Source organism: Rhodnius prolixus, unplaced genomic scaffold (assembly GCF_049639745.1).
Source record: "Rhodnius prolixus isolate KJV_2025 unplaced genomic scaffold, Rpr scaffold_4, whole genome shotgun sequence".
NCBI classification, from domain to species: Eukaryota; Metazoa; Arthropoda; class Insecta; order Hemiptera; family Reduviidae; genus Rhodnius; species Rhodnius prolixus.
The window spans coordinates 49,544,780-49,565,456 of NW_027411614.1; the positions used below are offsets into that span (position 1 = coordinate 49,544,780).

General features: G+C 36.9%; 1 protein-coding gene across 5 annotated transcripts in view; it reads left to right on the forward strand.

The window, feature by feature from the left end:
* Positions 1-20,677, forward strand: part of ome (dipeptidyl peptidase 4 omega) — a 742,318-nt gene that overhangs the window by 469,129 nt on the left and 252,512 nt on the right. For 3 of the 5 annotated variants that reach the window (XM_074132448.1, XM_074132445.1, XM_074132446.1), the window contains exon 2: positions 9,392-9,439. The exons of the other annotated variants lie outside the window; for them this stretch is intronic. In XM_074132448.1, the coding sequence (XP_073988549.1) occupies positions 9,392-9,439 (48 nt within the window). The remainder of the gene's footprint in view (positions 1-9,391; positions 9,440-20,677) is intronic. 5 annotated transcript variants of the gene reach the window in all.

A 20,677-nucleotide genomic window follows, 5' to 3' on the forward strand; every position in this document is an offset into this window, starting at 1 on the left:
CGGGGTCAGTGACAACCCCAGGGAGTGTGTGCCCGAAATGTGTCTTGTGAACACAGGAGGTCCTGCAGTCATACAAACATAATACAACAAATATCCCTATTTACAAACAGCCAACCGACCTTCATGTAACTCCAGGCAGAGAGGTTTAAAGCCCAACTTATCTTCTTTCGGCTACTTTCACTAATCTTATTGCGTTTTTCTTTTTTCTTTTAGCTAGTAAGAAGAAGTAATGTGCAGGTTTTTATTCTTAAGGGGACTGAAGAGGAACAGGATGTTTTCAGGTTTAGATTTACTACATACATTGATGTGTGTATATATATGTGTGTGTGTGTGTGTGTGTGTGTGTGTGCTTGTTGATAGAAGGTGCCCAGATTAGAGAGCCGCAGAAAGTTAGGACTTGTTTTCGTGGGAAATATGAAGTTAGGAGTTCTTCTAAATAGGCACTTCTAATCAAAACTTAAGTGAAAAAGAAAGTAATTGGGATCTGTGATGCGTTGTAACTCTTTGTGGGTCCTCGGGGAAGGGACTTATGGAGGGTCGTCAAGGTGCTATTTGCTTTTATGTTGACGTTTCTGGACAGGACTATAAACTTGGACTATCTGAAGGTTAGAATTTGTAAAAAAAAGAATGGTCTTTAGCTTTTGGAAGTATATCTACAGTTTTCTAGGTTGAGATCACTGGTATAATTGGAGTGGAGATTGAAGGTTATGGGGAACCAAGGAGGAGGAACACAGAGTCTCGGAGGGCGCAACGGTAGCCGAGCGGTTAGAGGCGAGACCTGCGAAGCTAGGATGTATTGTGGTACTGGGTTCGATTCCCGGTCTTAGGCCTTGGATTTTATTTAATGGTTAATAAAAGAAATTTACAGTAAAGTATGTTTGCTAGGCGGTTATAGACTAGACCCGCAAAGCAAAGATGTATTGCGGTACTACGATATATTCCCAGTCTATACCTTTAATACTTAATAAAAGAAATTTACAATAAAGTATGTTTGCTAGTCGCCTCCGTCCACGATACCTAATTGGTAGTTGGACGTTAAGCCCCGCCTGAAAAAATAGGCGATTACTTTACTTTACTTTACACAAAGTCCCGGCTAAAAGGTTTAGAACAGGGATCAGGATGGTGGAAGCGCCTTTTCTTCCTTAGAGTAAGATTAAGAAGGAGGAGTTAAGGACTAATTTGGATGGGGTCCCACTAAGAGTGGATAGTCATCTACACAAGACACTCCCAGCGGTCAATCCTGAGTGCTATGAAACTGTGATGAAAAGAGTTTAACCACTTAAGATCAATATGCTTTAGGATCCTACATCTATATTGAGGTAGGAAGACTGCTTCGGGAGGAGGCTCTTAGGATATCTGAGATTTGGGGATTGAGGAGCCAATTTGGGCTCAGGTCTTGCGCCAGTTAGACATCCTGGTAAAAGTAATAATCCTTTTTTTTTGCTTTTTCCACTCTCCATTCTTACTTATAAATACATTCGCTTCACTCATTCATCTCTCTATTATATACCGTAATCCTTCTCTAATCATTTTCTTCCATTCATTCTATAACTTTTAAATACATTTATATTTCATTGCTAGCTCTGCTACAGATTTTAGCACATAGATGTTGGTGCAGAATATTATGTCTTCGTAGCGAAATGGTGCATCTAAATACCTGTATATGTCGTCAAACATTCGTTTCCTTTCTACCACATAATAATCCTCTCATTATTGACCACTTGCATAATTGTAACTGGGAAATGCAAATGTTGCGTAAATTCCAAGATTGGAGCTTAAAAATCCTTGAAAGGGAAGTGGAAAGATTCACTTCCTTTTGTTCTTAGTTTCCTTTATTAATTTTTTTCGCCTCAACATAAATGATTAAATAAGGTAAAAAAAAACGTAAATAAGGAACTATCCCCCATAAATATGTTTATAAAGGGGAAGACAGGAAAAAAAAGAAGAGCTTTCAAAAGATAGAAAGAAAGAAGGATGTCTTGATTGTCGCTCGACTTTTCATTGTTGTCGTCATTGCTGCTACTTCTTTCACTTCCGCTGGCTTTCTTCTAGTTTTGTTTATGGCTCTTTTCATTAGGTTGATGTTGAAGTGAGTAATCTAGAAAGACAGGAGTGCTCTCTGTTCTTTGTCCAACTACTTTCTTTCTAATTCTTTAGATTTTCTCGGTTTCTGTTATGTCTGTATCTTCTCTTAATTAATAGAATTGTTTTATTCTCATCTTTATTTTGTGCTAGACGTTCCTTTTTTTGTTTATTTTCTAATTATATTCGGGTTTTCCTCTTTCTTTACGTTTCTTTTGTTTTCATGTTTGTTTCTTGCTTTATTTCTCATTCTGTCTTACTTTTAACTTCGGATTTCTTTTTAGTCCTTTACTCCATGGCTTTCTTTTCATTAAATTGAAAATATAATCTTGGAATTAGTTAGGTACTTACCTTTTTCTTGCTTAGAAGTAGGTATTCAATTAACTAAATATTTACTCCAAAGTGACAGTGTTCAATGGTTAGTTCTGGATATTTATTTAATGCTTCTAATCGAGCAATAATGCTACTGTCGGGAATATAGAATGATCTTGCTCTTAAAGCGGTATAACTCCTTGTAGGTCCTCGCGGGAAGAATTTTGCAAGGAAACTTATGGAGAGGGTCGTGAAGGATCAATTTGCTGTTATGTTGACAATTCTGAACAGAAGTAAACTTGCACTAACTTAGGGGAACAATGGGAATTTTGGATTGCCTGCGTTCCTTCCCCTTTTTGGTGGAACCGCCCTTCTAATACTATCTGAAGATTAGAATTTGAAGAAAAAAGAGTAGTCTTTGGGTTTTAGAAGTGTATCTACAGTTTTCTAGGTTGAGATCATTCGTTATAATTGCTGCAGAATCGGAGTGGGGACTGCAGGTTATGGGAAACCTTGGAGGAGGAACACAGAGTCTTGGCTAAAAGGTTTAGAACCGGAGATGAGGATGGTATGATGCGTCTTTTCTTCCTTAATAAGAAAGATTAAGAATTTTGGTAACAGGAGTATAGGGCCGATTTGGATAGGACTTATGGGGCCCGGTTAAGTAAATATTAAAAGTGAAGTAAGTAAAGTAATCGCCTATTTTTTCAGGCTGGGGCTTAACGTCCAACTATCAAATTAGGTGTCGTGGACGGAGGCGACTAGCAAACATACTTTACTGTAAATTTCTTTTTATTAACCATTAAATAAAATCCAAGGCCTAAGACCGGGAATCGAACCCACTAAACCAACAATACATATTAGCATTGCGGGTCTCGCCTGCTTAAGTGGATAGTCATCTAGGATAAGGCACTCTCACCGGCCAATCCTGAGGAGTATAACTGTGATGAAAGAGTTTAACACCACTTAAGATCAATATGCTGTAGGCTCCTACATCTATAGCGAGACAGGAAGACCTGGAGCGTCGGCTTCGTATTCCTGGGACAATACTTTCTATGTCGAATTCGCTTACCCACATCAGTGTCTTTTACATAGTTGCCCTAGATGTGCTCTAGATCGGTGAGAGCAGATGTTATTGGCATCCTGTAAAAGATCTGTGACTCTTTTTTTGGGGAAATGATCTTTTTTTAGCAGAAGCTGGGAGGAAAGCTCTTATATTGTAGAGAGAGATATATATATGGAGCAAGTGGGATATTAGGTGAGAGAAAAAAAGAGAGTGTACCAAGAGAGATCACAATTTTAGGCCTTTAAATACCACAGTGAAAGATATTGTAATTACAGGGGTGTTTTGGTAAAAGGGGGCGCTGGCTGTACAGTGAGGTTTGTATGGATATCAGTCAGAGCGTGATGCCTGGAAACAGAAAAGACCCAATCAATGATCATGAATAATGATTCACTGCAGCAGCAGAGTCACGCTTTTGCAGATATCATCGCGGATTAGCCGCTCAGCTTCCCAATCACGGCCCATGAATACATCGGCCGTTTTCCTTTTATTAATCTCTACTCTTTAGCGTCGAATTTTTGTTTTCTTTCTTTTTTTGTTAATCGCAATTTGTTTTGTTTTTTTGGGCCAGTTTTTTCGATCGGTTTTACAGGTACAATATGGGGGGGGGGGGATGATAAATAACTGTGGTTGGTAAAAAAATGGTCCAGAAATCACAAGTTGATAACTGAGTTATCCATGTTTCACACTGGAGAGCTCGTCTCTTACCTCAACCAGCGTCCATAAATCATCTCTGTGGACATTAAAATACCATTTGAGATTGTGATCTTTGTCTGGACTAGAAAGAGCCATATAATTAACTATATCCAAATCAAGAGCAGAAAATAGGAGCATTGGGCATCTGTAAAATCACAGGATGATTGTTACAATGCTGTAGCAATTTTACTATCTACTGAATAGATTTAAGATTCAAAATGAAATCTAAAGAAGAATAATAGCGACCTAAAGGCATTAGTGATTGCTGAAACTTTACTCTATCAAAACTTTACGCAAGGAGCTAATACAAGAACTAAATAGAATTAAAAGGTCCTCTCCTCTTTGCGTAGATTGCAATGAGGAAACGAATGTTTGACGACATATACAGGTATTTTTAGATGCACCATTTCGCTACGAAGACATAATATTCTCCACCAAAATCTATTTGCTTAAATCTGTAGCAGAGCTAGCAAAGAAAAATGTATGTATTTAAAAGTTATAGCCGATTAGAATGAATGGAAGAAAATGATTAGAGAAGGATTACGGTGATTTTAATTTCGATTAAGCTATAAGGATGGCAGGAATATAGAGTACTGATCCATCCATTAGTTGTAAGTTTGTATGTAAATAGTTGTATATAGTAGAGGGATGAATGTGTGAAGCGAATGTATTTATAAGTAAGAATGGAGAATGAGTGATATTCTAGTGATAAGCACCTAGACGATGATGCTGGCTGTATGGCGAAGGCCAATGCCAAGAAAAAAATAGAATTAAGGTTGAATACTGGTTATTCTAGGACTCCTTAACAAAAAGTTACAGTTTAAAAAGTTCAGTATGTGGCTGGGTTAAAAAAAATAAAGGTACACCAATCAGCAAGTACCCAACATTTCATTCATTCTTCAATAATATCATCTAAGTAATTTTACTGCTTTAAATTTTCATTAATATCATTTAAAATTTATTAGATATCACAGATTTTTGTGCTGGCCATTTCCATTATACAAAATATTGGTTCAGTAAAGGGTCCATTTAACTTAGATTGATTGTAATAGAAGGTATAAAACTATTTATCACTAAATCTTTTAAAATCGTAACATATCAGCCCTATTCAAATAAACATACAAAATGTACAGTAGGTGAACTCAACATTATTATCCAAAGAAATTTTTTTTATGTTTTTTATAGAGAAAATTTTTTATTGCATAATTTGATTCTTTGTCAAATACCTAGAAGGGGGGGGGGGGGGGAAATTAGTAAAAAAAATTAAACTTTTATTTTTCATAGAAATAATTAAGAATAAAGAATTGGCCAGTCACAGTGAAGAATGGAAGTGTGAAAAGTGGGATGGTTGAAAAGCCAATCAGAAGCGAGAAATGTTTATTAAACCACGCCTACCTTCCATGCATGTCAGAACACGCCCACTTTGGAGCTCGTAATAAAATGGAAGATCTGTATTATTTCATTTTTCTACTATACTATTACTTTTAACAAACGAAATTATTACACTCAGTTTTATTTAAATTAGGCAATTTTTTGCTTCAGAAGATTACGAGAGAACAAAGTACACACTGTTTAATAGCAAATAAATAACTACTTGTATTAATAATTCATTGGTAAATAATAATTTAATAAAGTATCTTTAAATGATTACTTGTAATGAAGTTTTACTAGAAAAGTACTTTAACAATACTTACCTATCCCAAAATTACGCATATCTTTATCGATTTTACATTACATATGTATATATACGAGGGTCGTTTGAAAAGTCCGTGCAAAGTCAGAGAGATAGCACTACTGGCGCGTATCGAGGTTATGTTTAGTTAGTAGCATCTCTTGGAAGAACACACACCAAGTTTCAGCCAGATCGGTCTATTTCTTTGTGTTTGGCATTCGTTTGAATCGAGGAAGTCGAGTGATTTTCAAAAAATGGACGAAAAAGAATTTCGTGTGTTGATTAAACACTACTTTATGAAAGGCAAAACGCCTCAGGAAACTAAAGAGAAGCTTGATAAACATTATTGTGACTCTGCACCTTCGATTAGAACAGTTTATAAGTGGTTTCAAAATTTTCGGAGTGGCCATATGGGCACAAGTGACGCTGAACATTCTGGACGCCCTGTTGAGGTTACTACTCCAGAAATCATTGATAAAATCCATGATATGGTGATGGATGACAGAAGAGTGAAGATGCGTGAGATTGCTAGTGCTGTGGGCATCTCGAATGAACCGGTACATAATATTTTGCATCAACATTTGGACATGACAAAGCTATCCGCAAGATGGGTGCCGCGATTGCTTACGCTTGACCAAAAACGAAATCGTGTGAAGTGTTGCAAGGACGGTTTGCAGCTGTTCCAGAAGAATCCGCAGGACTTTAAGCGTCGTTTCGTCACTGTGGATGAAACATGGATACATCACTACACTCCTGAGACCAAAGAACAATCTAAACAATGGGTTACCAAGGGAGAATCTGCGCCAAAAAAGGCGAAGACCGTTCCTTCGGCCGGAAAGATTATGGCGACTGTCTTTTGGGATTCGCAAGGAATAATCCTCATCGACTATTTGGAAAAGGGTAAAACTATTACAGGTGCCTATTATTCATCGTTATTGGACCGTTTGAAAACCAAGCTGCAAGAAAAACGCCCACGATTGGCCCACAAAAAAGTCCTTTTCCATCACGACAACGCACCAGCTCACACCTCAGCAGTTGTGGTCGCAAAATTAATGGAAATAGGGTTCCAACTCGTTTCACATGCCCCCTATTCTCCAGACTTGGCTCCCTCGGACTACTATTTGTTCCCCAATATGAAGAAATGGCTGGCGGGAAAAAGATTTTATTCAAACGAGGAGGTGATTGCAGAAACGAATGGCTATTTTTCAGACTTGGACAAACCCTATTATTCGGAAGGGATCAACAACCTAGAGCAGCGTTGGACGAAGTGTATAAGCCTAAAAGGAGACTATGTTGAAAAATAAAAAAGGTTTACCCCAAAAAATTGAGTAGTTTTTATTTTTGCACGGACTTTTCAAACGACCCTCGTAACATTGTTACAAGCTGAAGTATGAATGAAATGTTGGGTACTTGCTGATTTCAGTATTTATTGGCATTTAATTTACCCGAATACTTAACTTTTTAAACTGTACGTTTTTGTTAAGTTGAGATATGATTTAAGTATTGTAGATTGAGCAATGGCGGCTTGCATTTTTTTTTTTTTTTTTTTTAAATGAATTAAATAGATAAACCCAATCATCCATCAACTCTTGTTAAGTTGGCGTTGAGGACATTTATTTAATCTTCCTCAGCATTTCGGTTCAGTTTCTTGACAAAACTTTCTGTTGCGGGGGTGGCGAAGTGAATTTCCACTAAACAGCGGGGAAATGGGACGGCAGAGCAACGCTCTTTGGAATATTTTACTCGAGTTTGCTGGACAGACTCGGGAATACTCACTCCAGCGTCCTACTTGGCTCGTCAAGTTTAACTCTTCACCAGTGTCTGGTTTGTTGGTTGGTGTAGAGGGGGGAGCAAGCCCAGGAAACCTTCCTGATGCCCCTTCCTTCTGCTCATAGTGGGCTCTTTTCCGCTTGTGAAAGCGACAAAACAACATAATTTCCTTATAATTTAACTTCATCGAATTTGCAACCCCCATGCACCACAAATTTTTTTTCTAAATCTAAGTTTTAATATAATTAAACTGTACTGTTTCTCACCAACAGAAATATATTATGATTCTCTTCATGTTTATTATGGTTTTATGTTTATTAAAACTCCCTGGTTGTTGCATTAGGGTTCAAAATATGGAGAGAAATATTGGGGAGAAGTGCTGAAGAACAGGAGGAATTGATATTTGGGAGAATAACGATTGTGTAGAGAGGAGATATTTAGTGACGTAGTACTATTCTAACTAATATGGACGAATTCCAGTGGTCGATGCTCTGGAGATCTAGTTGGCCGTTGCAGAATTAATATGAACTGGATATTTAGTAATCAATAGAGTACTGCCCGACCTGCTGACCTTCCACTGTAACCTTCCACCATCAGCTGTTCTTTAAACGTAACATTGCAGTAAGAGAGTTGAGGAATTAAACGGAAATACATAACTGCAGGTTGCGTAAAATGTTACTCTCCTTTTTTTTTTGTCTTGCTGAACCCATCCCTTGTAGAGATCTGAGCCCCTACACCTCCAGCATCGCTTGGTGGTATATGTGTGTCCTTTGCCTTGACATTGGATGTTGCATGCTGACCCCATGTACAAACTTCCTCAAAGTCGTGAATGCTCCACATTCACAGATGGAAGGGTATCCACTGCTACTAGATCTGCCTGCATGCTCACACCGGGTGCCAGAAGCCCAACGTCGACTACCCAAGTGGAGCCCTCTCTATTCGGTCCCAATCTAGGTAGCCAGGCATACCAGGTTTGTGACCTAGTAGTTACAAAGGAAAAGAAAGAAATTTGGCCCTAGAGAGAGAGTGGCTGCTTTCGGTATGTAGACAAATTGTTAAGATCAGTCGACTGATTACCTGGGTGGCCAATATAGGCTTAATATGAACTAGGCTTCTAGTAATCAACAAAGGACTCGTTCTACTTATTTTGCCTAGCATCTTCCAAGAAATGACCCTTTCGATCAGTTAGACCATTATTATATAGTACTGCTATCTTGTCTTATCTTATATTTTATTGATCCCCAAGTACTTTTAAGGAAAAGCAGCATTCCTTTGCTGAAAAGTTGCTGTAAAAAAAGGAAAAACCCTCATCACAGCTTACGTAATTGAATTATCTTAAAACTTATAGTTTATTACTAATTAAATTAGCTGTGGCTTCAATATTATTCATATTCCCTTTATTATATCTATTTTAGAATAAATCGCTGCATTCCAAAAAAGAACAGTTTCAGTTACATTTATTAATATATTAATAGGTGATAAGTCTTCACTGAAATTCACTATGGCATTTGACAAACACTGTCAAAGAACTTACCTCAAATAATTACTGAATAGGCAAAAGTTACATAAACCAAATCTATTATCAAATATTCAAAACTCAATCAAGAAGGCAGTAGCAATGGCCGCCATTACAGTCAGCTGATTGTAACCGCAATGGAATAAAACCTCCACACGAGCACGAATAACGCACATTCAAATCTTATTAGAGACACTGAAGAGATGACTTTTCAAGGCGAGACTCCTAACCGATATAATAATATGAGTTTATATTGACGTTTTCGCTCTCTTTGTTACAGGTAAGTGAAGAACGCCATAAAAATGCTGCAAATGGCGATACAAAGAAGGTAGTATAATTTATGCTCTATTTAATCCCTGAATTTTGAAAATTAATTATATTAATGTATTATTTATCTGGTTGCTTTACTGTTTATTTAAATAAAAATATTAATAATTATTTGTTAAATATATTTACCTTTACTCAGACAGGCAATAGGGAAACATAGGCTTACATTAAGATTTACTATTTAAAATTATTTTTATACTTTACAAAGGACTTAGTCTTTCGAGGCTAAATCAAAGACCGGCTACTTACTTTGTAGTATTCAAGCAGGCGGACTTAAGTGGTCAGTGCTTGTTTGTTAGCAAAAAAAAGTTGTATATGTTCAGCAACCCCTTATACACATTTATCGTGTTCACTGTAGTGCACACAGAAGTAGGCAATTAATTGGGGAAGTAGGTCGGGATAAAGGCACTCTGTGACCACGCTAAAGGAGCCCCGACAAGACTCACTCAACCTTCCACCTTGGCAGAACGAGATCCAGGTAAGGAAAAGCACAGGTTAAAGTTCACAGGTCATTGCCCCCTGAGTAAACGTTTACTTAGCATGTGACCAGCTGCGGAACCCGCTTTGTGGTCTTGGTGACTGAATTTCCTTTCACCTCTTTTGTAGAGTGCATACATGATTCCGAAATTTGGAGCCTAGAGCCCAGATTGGGGTCGAAGAATCCTCCGCATTGGCGTTCTATGAGACCCAGCCTCCGGAAGGGATAGTCGTCGCAAGTTTTCCACTCCCAGGATTGTTCTCTCTTCAAGCTTTCTTTGTGACATTGAACACTCCATTTTTTAAGGATTAAATTACCTTAATGTACACTCCCCACCCACTCTTTGTAACAAAATTAAAATTTTCCTCCCTCCATAAGAAGCGATATTAAAATGGTCGAGTGGGTATTAATAAAAAAAAACTTTTTCATAATAACTAGTCCGGAAGGCAGACTGGGAAGCAAGATGTTGGTTATGACTGGAGGCGTGGTGTTTGCAAATGGCCTCTGTACGGAGCGGAAGTGATGTAACTAATAAAATTGAAAACTTTCTGAAATAATTTGCTATATTTTACAGCTATAACTCCATTTTGCGAAAGTTATTTTTTTTTCCAGTTTTTTGTTGGTTAATAGTTAAGTTTCTTTCTAAGCTAGGAGGAAAGTTCGCCTTTTCTGATGCCCGCAAGCTCATCATATTGAGGTTAGGTCTGGCGGAGAACACCTCAAAACTTCTGATTACTGCTATAATTAAAATTTCATCGATAAAATATTCATTAAATTGCTGGATGTGAAGTGGTCTTCCATAGCTAGAAGTCTGCCATTAATACACCGGATTTGTGTCTCGTTGCATACTACCCGCTACGAGGTAGCGCCATCATTAACCTCTCGGAAGTTTGTCACAAGAAGGTCCCTGAATAACCTTTAATAGGAACATAGGAGACATTCCAGGAAGAGGTAAATTGAAAACTGGTGTAAAGGTAAAAGGTTGTTCTGTTTGTTCGGTGGTTTGTTTTGGGTGTTTATTGTTTTTTTTTTGGGGGGGGGGGAGACCAGAAAACAGATTCAGCAAACAGGTATAGGCAGGTTAACAATTAATATGGTATCATTTCGACCATTATTATTGGGTGAACGGTTCAATTCGATGACCACAGTTATCAAATAAGGGCGTGTGCCCTTCATAAAGTCTCGCATAACGAGGTTTGGCCCCCTGCGCTACCCGCCCTTCCATTTCAGTACGGCCCTATATTATTATTATTGCAGCAGACAAAGTAATGAAGTCACAGTAAATGAAAACTAGATATTCTGTTGGCTGTATCATACTCAGAATTTAATAATACATATTGCTGGACGGCTCTGTTTATACGAGCTATGCAGATCACAGAGTGGGTTTATTATCTTTCACAAAACTGCACTTTCGTTTACGACAATTTGCTTTTATATTTTTAAGCAGAGACTATATTTTTAACAAAGGTGTTTCTGAGTTCATTTTGAACCGCAATTTAGATCAAAATTCTTGCATCATTCACATTATCTCTATACTAGTGAAAGAAGGTACGAGTATTTTGCTCGTGCTGATTTTTCAATTTTGGGCCCGAAAAATCACCAGCGGAAACTATAGGCTTTTCTAGCTTCCGGAAAACAATGTGTTGAAAATGATTGAATGAAAAATTGAGACTAAATTTCTGCAGAAATATCTTGGTAGATATATTGGTCAAATAAACAAGGTTTATCGCAACAAATCCCTTTAATGGACAAGCCTTTTATAACTGTAAACTTTGGCAATCATTGCCAATCCTAACTTCTCTTTACGGTTTCATTAATCAAATATTACAATTATGTATTAAATTTAAACCAAAACTTCCAAGCAAATTATGGTTAGAGGGAAGGTCTTCTAAAACTTAGCACTTAAAAGTACACAATTTTGCTATTTAAAGTTTAATAAATTACCATTTTAGACAAACGAAAAGTTTGCAGTGTGTATGGTAAAATAGTTATAGGTAAGTACCTTCCTGAGATGCTTCGTTTTGTGAGTTCGATGACATCATTGGAGGGTGGTGAGGGAGATTTAATGACATCATTTAACCATTTATTTGAAATGAAAATGATTTTGAAAATAATTATTTTTCAAAGGGTTTTGATTGTACCGTTGAACTTACTCACAGCCATTATTATAATTTTATTGCTTGAGTATTAATTATTATACTCACTGCTTGAATAATTTTCCAGTTTTTTGTTTTAAAGGAATATTTGTTTGAATTTGGTGCTTAAAGAAAAGAAGATTCGATTTTAGAAGATTTTTTCCAAGAACTTTTTTAAAAATTTTTGACGTGAATACGTCTTTAAATTTGCTATCATATGGTGGCAATCCAAAAAAACCTAATGATAACAAAATCAGGGGATACAGTTTGGCATTATAGTTTCGAATCTATCGTCTACATCCAAAATTAAATTAGACCACTGGATAGCTAAAGGATCAAAGAATTCATTACGATAAGTGAGGACTGTGACGCATCGTGCGCGGTGGAGGGGGAAGCGCCGCCATTTTGAGATCATTTTGCTGCATATCGAGATTTGCAATTAGTATAACTTTTGACTCGGTGAAGCCACGATGTTTGTTTAAGTTTTAATCGTCACAATCTCTCGATTGTATATAAAACATTAGTGTAAAATAGTGACAGTGAATATAATAAGGCGTTAGAATAAAAATATATTATCAAAAATATATAATGTCGGCCTATACGCGTCGAAAAGCCAAAACCAAATACAGAGATCGTATACGGTTGGACAGGGCTTCTCAAGAACAATCGAATGGTAATAATAAAACACGATATGACTGAGTCAAGCTGTGCCGGGAACGTAAAAGAATGAATGCGGCCGAGCGGATCAACGACGACGGTGTCAGTACATCTGCAGCTGGGACTGGATGATGAAATCAGCTTCTACATCGACAACGGACTGTATAGGCATAGATTGTGTTCGATCGTCGATTTGTTTCCTTGATTTCAATCTAAATACATAAATAAAAATATTTTATATAAAAAATATAACTCGTTAGGTAAACGTATTCACGTACAACACACGGCCGTGTCCATGAAACAGCCACACGTTAATTTTTTTTGACCAAATCTTTTTCCAGATTAGATGCTCACTAAAAACTCTGATTTCAGTAGAATGTTTCCAGTTTCCAAGCAATTAACTATAATTGCAGGTGGAAGAAGTTTGAAGTAAAAAATAAATAAATAAATGAATAAAATGTTAAAAGTTAACATTCCTCTTCTGAAACTTGACTTAACTTGAGTAGTTTTTGCGGCTATCATCAAGTTTTATGGCAAGTTATAAAAAGTAAGTAAGTAAGTAAGTAATATGGCAGTTTAATTACGTGACCATTAAAAACAAACTAAAACTGAATAGAGATGAATCAGATTTAAAGTAAAAAGCCCATTTGTAGCGTTTAACGCTCAACCCCCCTAATACTGCAACTAGTTTTAAGTTATTCTAAAATGTTAAGAGCGGCAGGAAGCGCTCTGCTGAAGTAGGCTTCCTGTTCCGCTGCTCGCCATGAGCATTATGCTAACAAAACTTCACGCTACGTTAAGCTGATTAAATGTTTAGAATAAAAGTAAGCATGAACACTATTTCAAGCAGTTTTGCTTTAAAAGCGCCAGAATAAAGGAGAGAAAGAGAGACGTTGAATTAAGGTGCAATCTCATTTACACCGAGATGTTCTTTAATGGACCCAGGGATGCTGTTGTCATCATGAGCAGGAGTAGTAGTACTGAGGAATAAGGTGAAAGTTCAGCCGGGGTCATTGATACGTCAGTTTTAAATGTTTAAACGTCCGACATATAGTGTAAATGAAAGAGTCTTTAAATGTTGGTAGGAATCCGGATGGATAATTTTTGTGTAGTTTCAGAGTTGCCAAATAAGCTTGGTATGCCGGCTGTTCTGGATGCATAAGAGAGCTATCTCCTTCTCAAATCAAATGTCAAATCATGACCATTCGACGGGCACTCTCAATTCCTCCCTTCTCTATGTTCCAATCTTTCCTAGCAGGGTGTCTGTGCTCTTTGTATCCCGTTCACTACATCCCAACCGGCCTTAAACGTATTGGTTATTTCTTACTTTGTGCATGTTCCATTCATAATGAGTTAGTACCATCAGAATATTCATAACTTTATTTTCTTTTTTGGCTTTTTTTGGCATTGGCTTCCGGTATACAGCCAGCATCGTCTAGGTGCTTATCACTAGAATATCACTCTCTCTCCATTCTTACTTATAAATACATTCGCTTCACTCATTCATCCCTCTACTATATACAACTATTTACATACAAACTTACAACTAATGGATGCAGCAGTACTCTATATTCCTGTCATCCTTATAGCTTAACCGAAATTGAAATCACGTAATCCTTCTCTAATCATTTTCTTGCATTCATTCTTATCGGCTATAACTTTTAAATACATTCATATTTCTTTGCTAGCTCTGCTAAAGATTTAAGCACATAGATGTTGGTGGAGAATATTACGTATGTCTTCTTAGCGAAATACCTGTATATGTCGTCAAACATTCGTTTCCTTTCTACTACATAACGTGGACATATCATTATTATATGTTTGAAATCCTCCTCCTCATTGCAATCTACGCAAAGAGGTAATCTACCTTTCATAACCTTATCTTCTGTAACATCACGTATTTGGAGGATCGAATTAAACAAAACAAATTAAAAAAAAAAAAATTCGATTTAGTCAAGCACTCGTCAATTACAACGTGATACTTCCTTCGGAAGTGCTCACTATATACTCTCTCAATAGAAGCTCCGATCCTGTGTGGAGGATCTCTCAGGGTAGACAGTACTCTCTCTCAGCAACACTGTACACAAAGTGGCAAAAAACTCGAATCCACATTTCAAAGGAAAACAGAAAAAACGTCTTGACTTAAATAAAAAGCTCAGACCTCGATCAATCTGAAAAAAAAGGAAATCTCCGACTCTTTTCTTCTCCTTTTTTTGGCACTTCCTGCTGACAAAAAATATTGGGCTGGGCCATCCATCAGATTTATGTAATAATAATGTGTAAATATTGAAGGGATCTCTCCTTTTACAACACACACTATTACATCATAGATTTTTCTGTATATACGTCACATAGTTGGGCCTGTGAATGTGTTGCTGTAACATGGGGTAAAAACAAATTCCCTCTTGTTGCCCTGTCGTCGGGGTCCCTGCGTGCAATGTGCGGTGTCGGGAATATACGTATAACATACTGAGAGATTTGGGCCCCAACAAAAATCCTAAGCTACAACAGTTTGCAATCAATCTTCTGTCAAATTAAGTACATTTTATATAGAACACTTATCTTTATTACATTTAAATTTATATATATATATACTCGTATATACAGGGTGAACCAGTGAGTAATGTCCATAAGCCTACTGTGTGTAGTACATCTAAAGTGGAGTTCAATGACGTATTGGCCAACTTCATATTTTCCACTGAAATTTCTTGAGTGACGTCACTTTAAGTTTTTTTCTAAAATCATTACTTTTTTCCAGTAAAAATGTTATTACTCAGAAAGTTTTAATCCGAATTTGATTCCGATGACACGATTAGAAAGACAGATAAATTTTCTAAAAATTGATACCATTTCGAAGCATAAATTATTCTCCAAACAGCTTCAATCTTCCTCCTGAATACTGGAAAAATAAAAGTAATCGAAATTTTTAAGAAAACTCATTAGGCTCTTTCGATTACTCATGATGCAAACCCGATGCAGCAGACTCATCCGCAGACGCAACCTCTTGATCTCTCCAAGACGCTCGTCCGCAATCAGCGCTTCCAAGTACTTGAGGAAAGCTGTGACTCTTGAAATCCATTATTTCTGTGCCTTTCGCTTCTTGCCACTATCTTTCTTTGGTGGTATCTTTGAAATTTTTGTTTTATTGGGCTTAGTTTACAAATCCCAGTCTTAATGTAGGTTCCTCAGCGGACGGCCTTCCAACAGGCAGCAGTATTCAATGTTATTGTCCTCTCAATATTCAAATACCGCCTCTTCTCTCCAGCTTCGGACAGAAACCATCAGCAATACATCAAGCTGTGCCTTATCTTAAGCCTCAACCAACATTGCTAAGGAGAAAAACCAAATAATTCCATTAAGCTCCTAGACCCACCACTCTAACTGGTTCAATTACTGGGGCGCCTCTTGGGTATTTGAAGGCGTATTCTTGCCCCAGTTAACTGCTAACCATGATATATGTATAATCACATTTTAAATAGAATACTCGCACAAAAACAAATTTATAACATATTTAAGGCTAGAGAATACTTTAATAACAGTCACACATGCACATGTGTGTATTTTTATCTAAGTTATTGGAACTTGGTTGGGTGCTTTGTTTGCACCCCCTCCTCTCGGCCCTTTTAGCCTTTCAAGGTCGGCCAAACTTGGCCTTCTTCCATTGCAGAACTTCTCTCTCTCTCTCTCTCTCTCTATCTCCCTTTTTTTGGTACATATATACTTAGTATATATATGTGTGTGTGACAATCAAGCACATAATTCTTTATATTTGGTAAAGAAACCGGGTTCTCTCTGCTTATTCTGGACTGTCGCTAGACCACCATACATTCTCGACATTTCTGCCTTCTATAACAGAGACTATAGTACGTCTCTTATGGTCTGTAAGTAATGTGTACAGTTTGCTCTTTCTTCCTCGCTACTAACTGAGATTTGTTTTTCTTTTCTTTGAATAAACTGCACACGCCGACCTTACTTCATCCTTGTCCGCCATGTTTACTGAGCCAGAAGCCTCCTTTTTACACTACTTTCAAGTATAAATTCAAGGTTTCAAAAAAAAACTTTTTCTTCGTAAGCCCTGCAAATTACCAAGCATTATTTGGGTTAAAACAAATTTACCATAATATTGTAAATTATAAAAAATTATTGGAGTTACCGCGTTGTTATATTACGTCATTGATCTGTGATTCGTTTAAACAAAAAGAATGTTTTTTATTTATTTTCACGTTTGGGTGAAATCTAATTTAATTATAATTATTTACAAATGGCATTTTAATTAAGCTAATTAAGTTTAGTGGGCCAATGAAATGCACGTAATTCCAAACCTGCGTGGATTGTTATCAACGGGGACCAGCATGATAGTGATTTTAATTTAATTCAATGAGCAAAGCGTAATTCTCGGAGCACGGGGAAAATTCGGATGATTACTAATATACAGGAGATTAATTGGCGTTTCATTAAACTGGAATTTTCTCTGAATCCGAGATTGTTGTAGGATATTGTTATATCAAAGATAGTGGTGGCATTACTAGATTTAGTGAACACTCTAGTTTGGGGATATCTAGAATTAAATATGATTGTTTCTAAATTCTCTTTCGTAAAAAGAAACTTCAGAATGCGTCAAAATTCAGAAAAAGAAAGTTATGACGATTTCCTTCCTACTGATCTGCACTCTGTGTTTGTGACCAGTTCCGCTACGCGCTGAAGACAAACTGGCTTACTATTTTCGCTGAAGGTCTAGTTTGTAGATGATAAAGCCTTCTTCCCCCCCCCCATCCAAGGTCCAGAGATCTGTTGATTTCATTTTGATTTCATCTCCTCCAGACTCTAAAGATCGCAAAGGTCTTATTGCGCAAGCTAGCCGATAAATAGAGGAGGCCGTTTCGTCCAATGCGCTAACCTAATGTTACACCGCTTTCGTGAAGGAAAAGACTTTTTTTGCCGCTTTGTGGTTCTTGTAGTGAAATACTCGCCCATTTAGCCGAATCCCCCACCTATCTATTTCTGCAACAGTTATACTAGCGAGCAGTAAGACAGTTTTGTGCTTATTAGGTAGCGCCCTTTAGTGAACCGTTCATAAAGACCACCAAAGCGCCTTGTAAGGCTGTTCTAGCATATCTAGAGCCCGTTAAGGAACACTCAAATTGGTGATAAAGAAGGGTAAGTGTTTATGAGGCTGTAGAATGGTTGTTATGGTGATAAAAAAAAAAAGAAGAAGAAGACGTAGTAAACTAGAGTTTTTCTTTATTTTTCCCGAGCTCAGCGTCTCCGGCAGGAAACCGCTAAGTTATCATTAACTGGGACCTCCGCTACAGAGGCTTACTTCCTCACAACATCTTTGCAGTCCTTAAGGCATCCACTTATTAGCAACCACCTGCCAGGTAGCAGGTTTAATTTTTATTACCTCTTAAATTTTTTTAAAAAAATAATACTTTCCTTATTATCACCATTCTATGCAATCACCATTTTATTGTCGGCGTTTCATGGCTCTGGATTTATGATTGCTTTTTTTTTTACTTTGCTAGTCTTTTTAGATTATGAACACACTCTACAACTGTCCCGATAACTGACAGAATGTTAGTAATCAAATGTTAGTAATCGAATGTAAGTAATCGAAATAGTAATCGAATGTAAGTAATCGAAATAGTAATCGATAGTTAGTAATCGATAGTTAGTAATCGATAGTTAGTAATCGATAGTTAGTAATCGATTGTTAGTAATCGATTGTTAGTAATCGATTGTTAGTAATCGATTGTTAGTAATCGATTGTTAGTAATCGATTGTTAGTAATCGATTGTTAGTAATCGATTGTTAGTAATCGATTGTTAGTAATCGATTGTTAGTAATCGATTGTTAGTAATCGATTGTTAGTAATCGATTGTTAGTAATCGATTGTTAGTAATCGATTGTTAGTAATCGAAATCCCTTAACTTAGGAAGAAGTAATTCTTTACTGAGTACTGTTTTTACTTTTTTCTTTTGTAACCTTTAAAAATGCCTCTAATGACGTTCTTTAAACTTCATTAACACTTAGTAGATCTATGTAGACACAAGTAGATCTATAAATTCTATTTGAACCTATTCCAGGGAATATCAGTTTTAGAGAAATGAGGAGAAAGGGATTTTGGCTTCCCTTAAAATGTCCTTTGAATTTAATGATGGACCTATTTCTTTCTATATAACTTTCTGTAGGATTAAATGAATTGCTAAAAATGTCTTCGTTTTTTTTTGAGAATTGTTATAAAGGAAATGCAATTTACCCGGAAGGTGTTCGATTCTGCATTTACGCTTTTAACCAACCTAACTGATCTCTTTGAAGTTGACGCACTCACTTATTAAGGATCTACCGGTTTTTTCTTAGGGCTTTTCTTTTTATTGTAAGTTGATATCGGAAGGGTTTTGGTGGAAGGGTTTTTTAGGGCTTACCTTTTTAACACCCTTTCTGCTATTCTGTAAGGTTTTTTTTTCTACAGTTAGGTGATGCACCCAGCCTTGGATTTCTGTATATCTTAAAATTAAATACTAGCATTTAAAACTTGGTTGGAAAAAAACTTTTAGAATAAAAAAGTAAAGTGAAGTAAAGTAATCGCCAATTTTTTTCAGGCGGGGCTTAACGTCCATCTACCAATTAGGTGTCGTGGACAGAGGCGACTAGCGGCATACTTTACTATAAATTTCTTTTATTAATCTTTAAATAAAATACAAGGCCTAAGACCGGGAATCGAACCCACTAAACCAACAATACATCTTAGCTTTGCGGGTCTAACTTTTGGAAAAAAGCGGAAATCACTTTTGAAAGACGTTTGAGGTTTTGTGGGCACCTCAGAAAATACCAGCTGTAGAAAACTATTTAAATTATTTCGTGCAAGATGACGTCATCTTGGAAAGTGATGATTAAATTAGAAAACAAATGCAGCAAGGTTTGTGTTTTCATCATTTATTTACGTTGTAAACTCTGGCAATAGATTCACAAAACTGCCTGAGGTGCTTTTCATAAACATCAACGCTAATGAAACTTCCAGAATGTTGTACGAATCATGTTCCTATTTATGATGAACAAATTTTCCCAGTAGTTGGTGTAGAGATTATTATTTTTAATTAATTAATGCATTGGCTTTTCTTTTTTCCTGTAAATAAAAGTTTTACATTTAATTTTCGGGTTATGATTAATCCATGATTTAGAGGTGGCCAGCCCGACTGAAACATAGGCCGACTCCTGTAACATGCAGTTTGACGTCGTCACATCAATTAGATCCAGTGCATAGAATAATGACTTGGTTCTCTGAATTAACGTCGTCCATGATTCATGCTTAAATCACACTATGTGCACTATATGCATTATTGCATGTACTTGTCCTGTTTGCGAATGTTATTCATTATAATAGTTATATAATCAATTAATTTTCCTGTGACGGACCTTGGCCAACCTCTTTAGGTGTCCCCAAATTTACCAATTTCACCTGGGGAGGATCCTCAAAATGGCTGTTGTTGCCTCTACATTCTCTCTCTCACTCTCTCTCTCTCTCTCGTTTATGAGACATAGTGGGCTCCTGCAAACGTGACCTACCTTACAAGGGTGTGAGTCCAAGTATTAAATTGTCTTATTTACCTTGCTAAGACCAAAATCCAGTAAACCGGCTTGGATATAACGAAAGAATGTCACATAGAAATTAAGATTTGGGCCCACATTGATTGATTAATTACAAGATTAAGGATTAGGATTTGGGTCCACCCGCCTGTTGGTATCCTTCTGCGGGATTAGAAACTAGTTCTGGAAAAATCTACCCTGATTTAGAGACTCAAATCGGGATTAGCGGGTAGAGTTCCTAAATGGCATGGATAGACCACAACAGTCCGTGACAGTACTGGTGATGAGGAATAGTTATTTATTTAACTCGAGTGTAAAGTATTTTCCTCACACTCGGCAATTTGCACTTGCACTCGCCTCGCTTCGCTCGCTCGTGCGTGCAAAC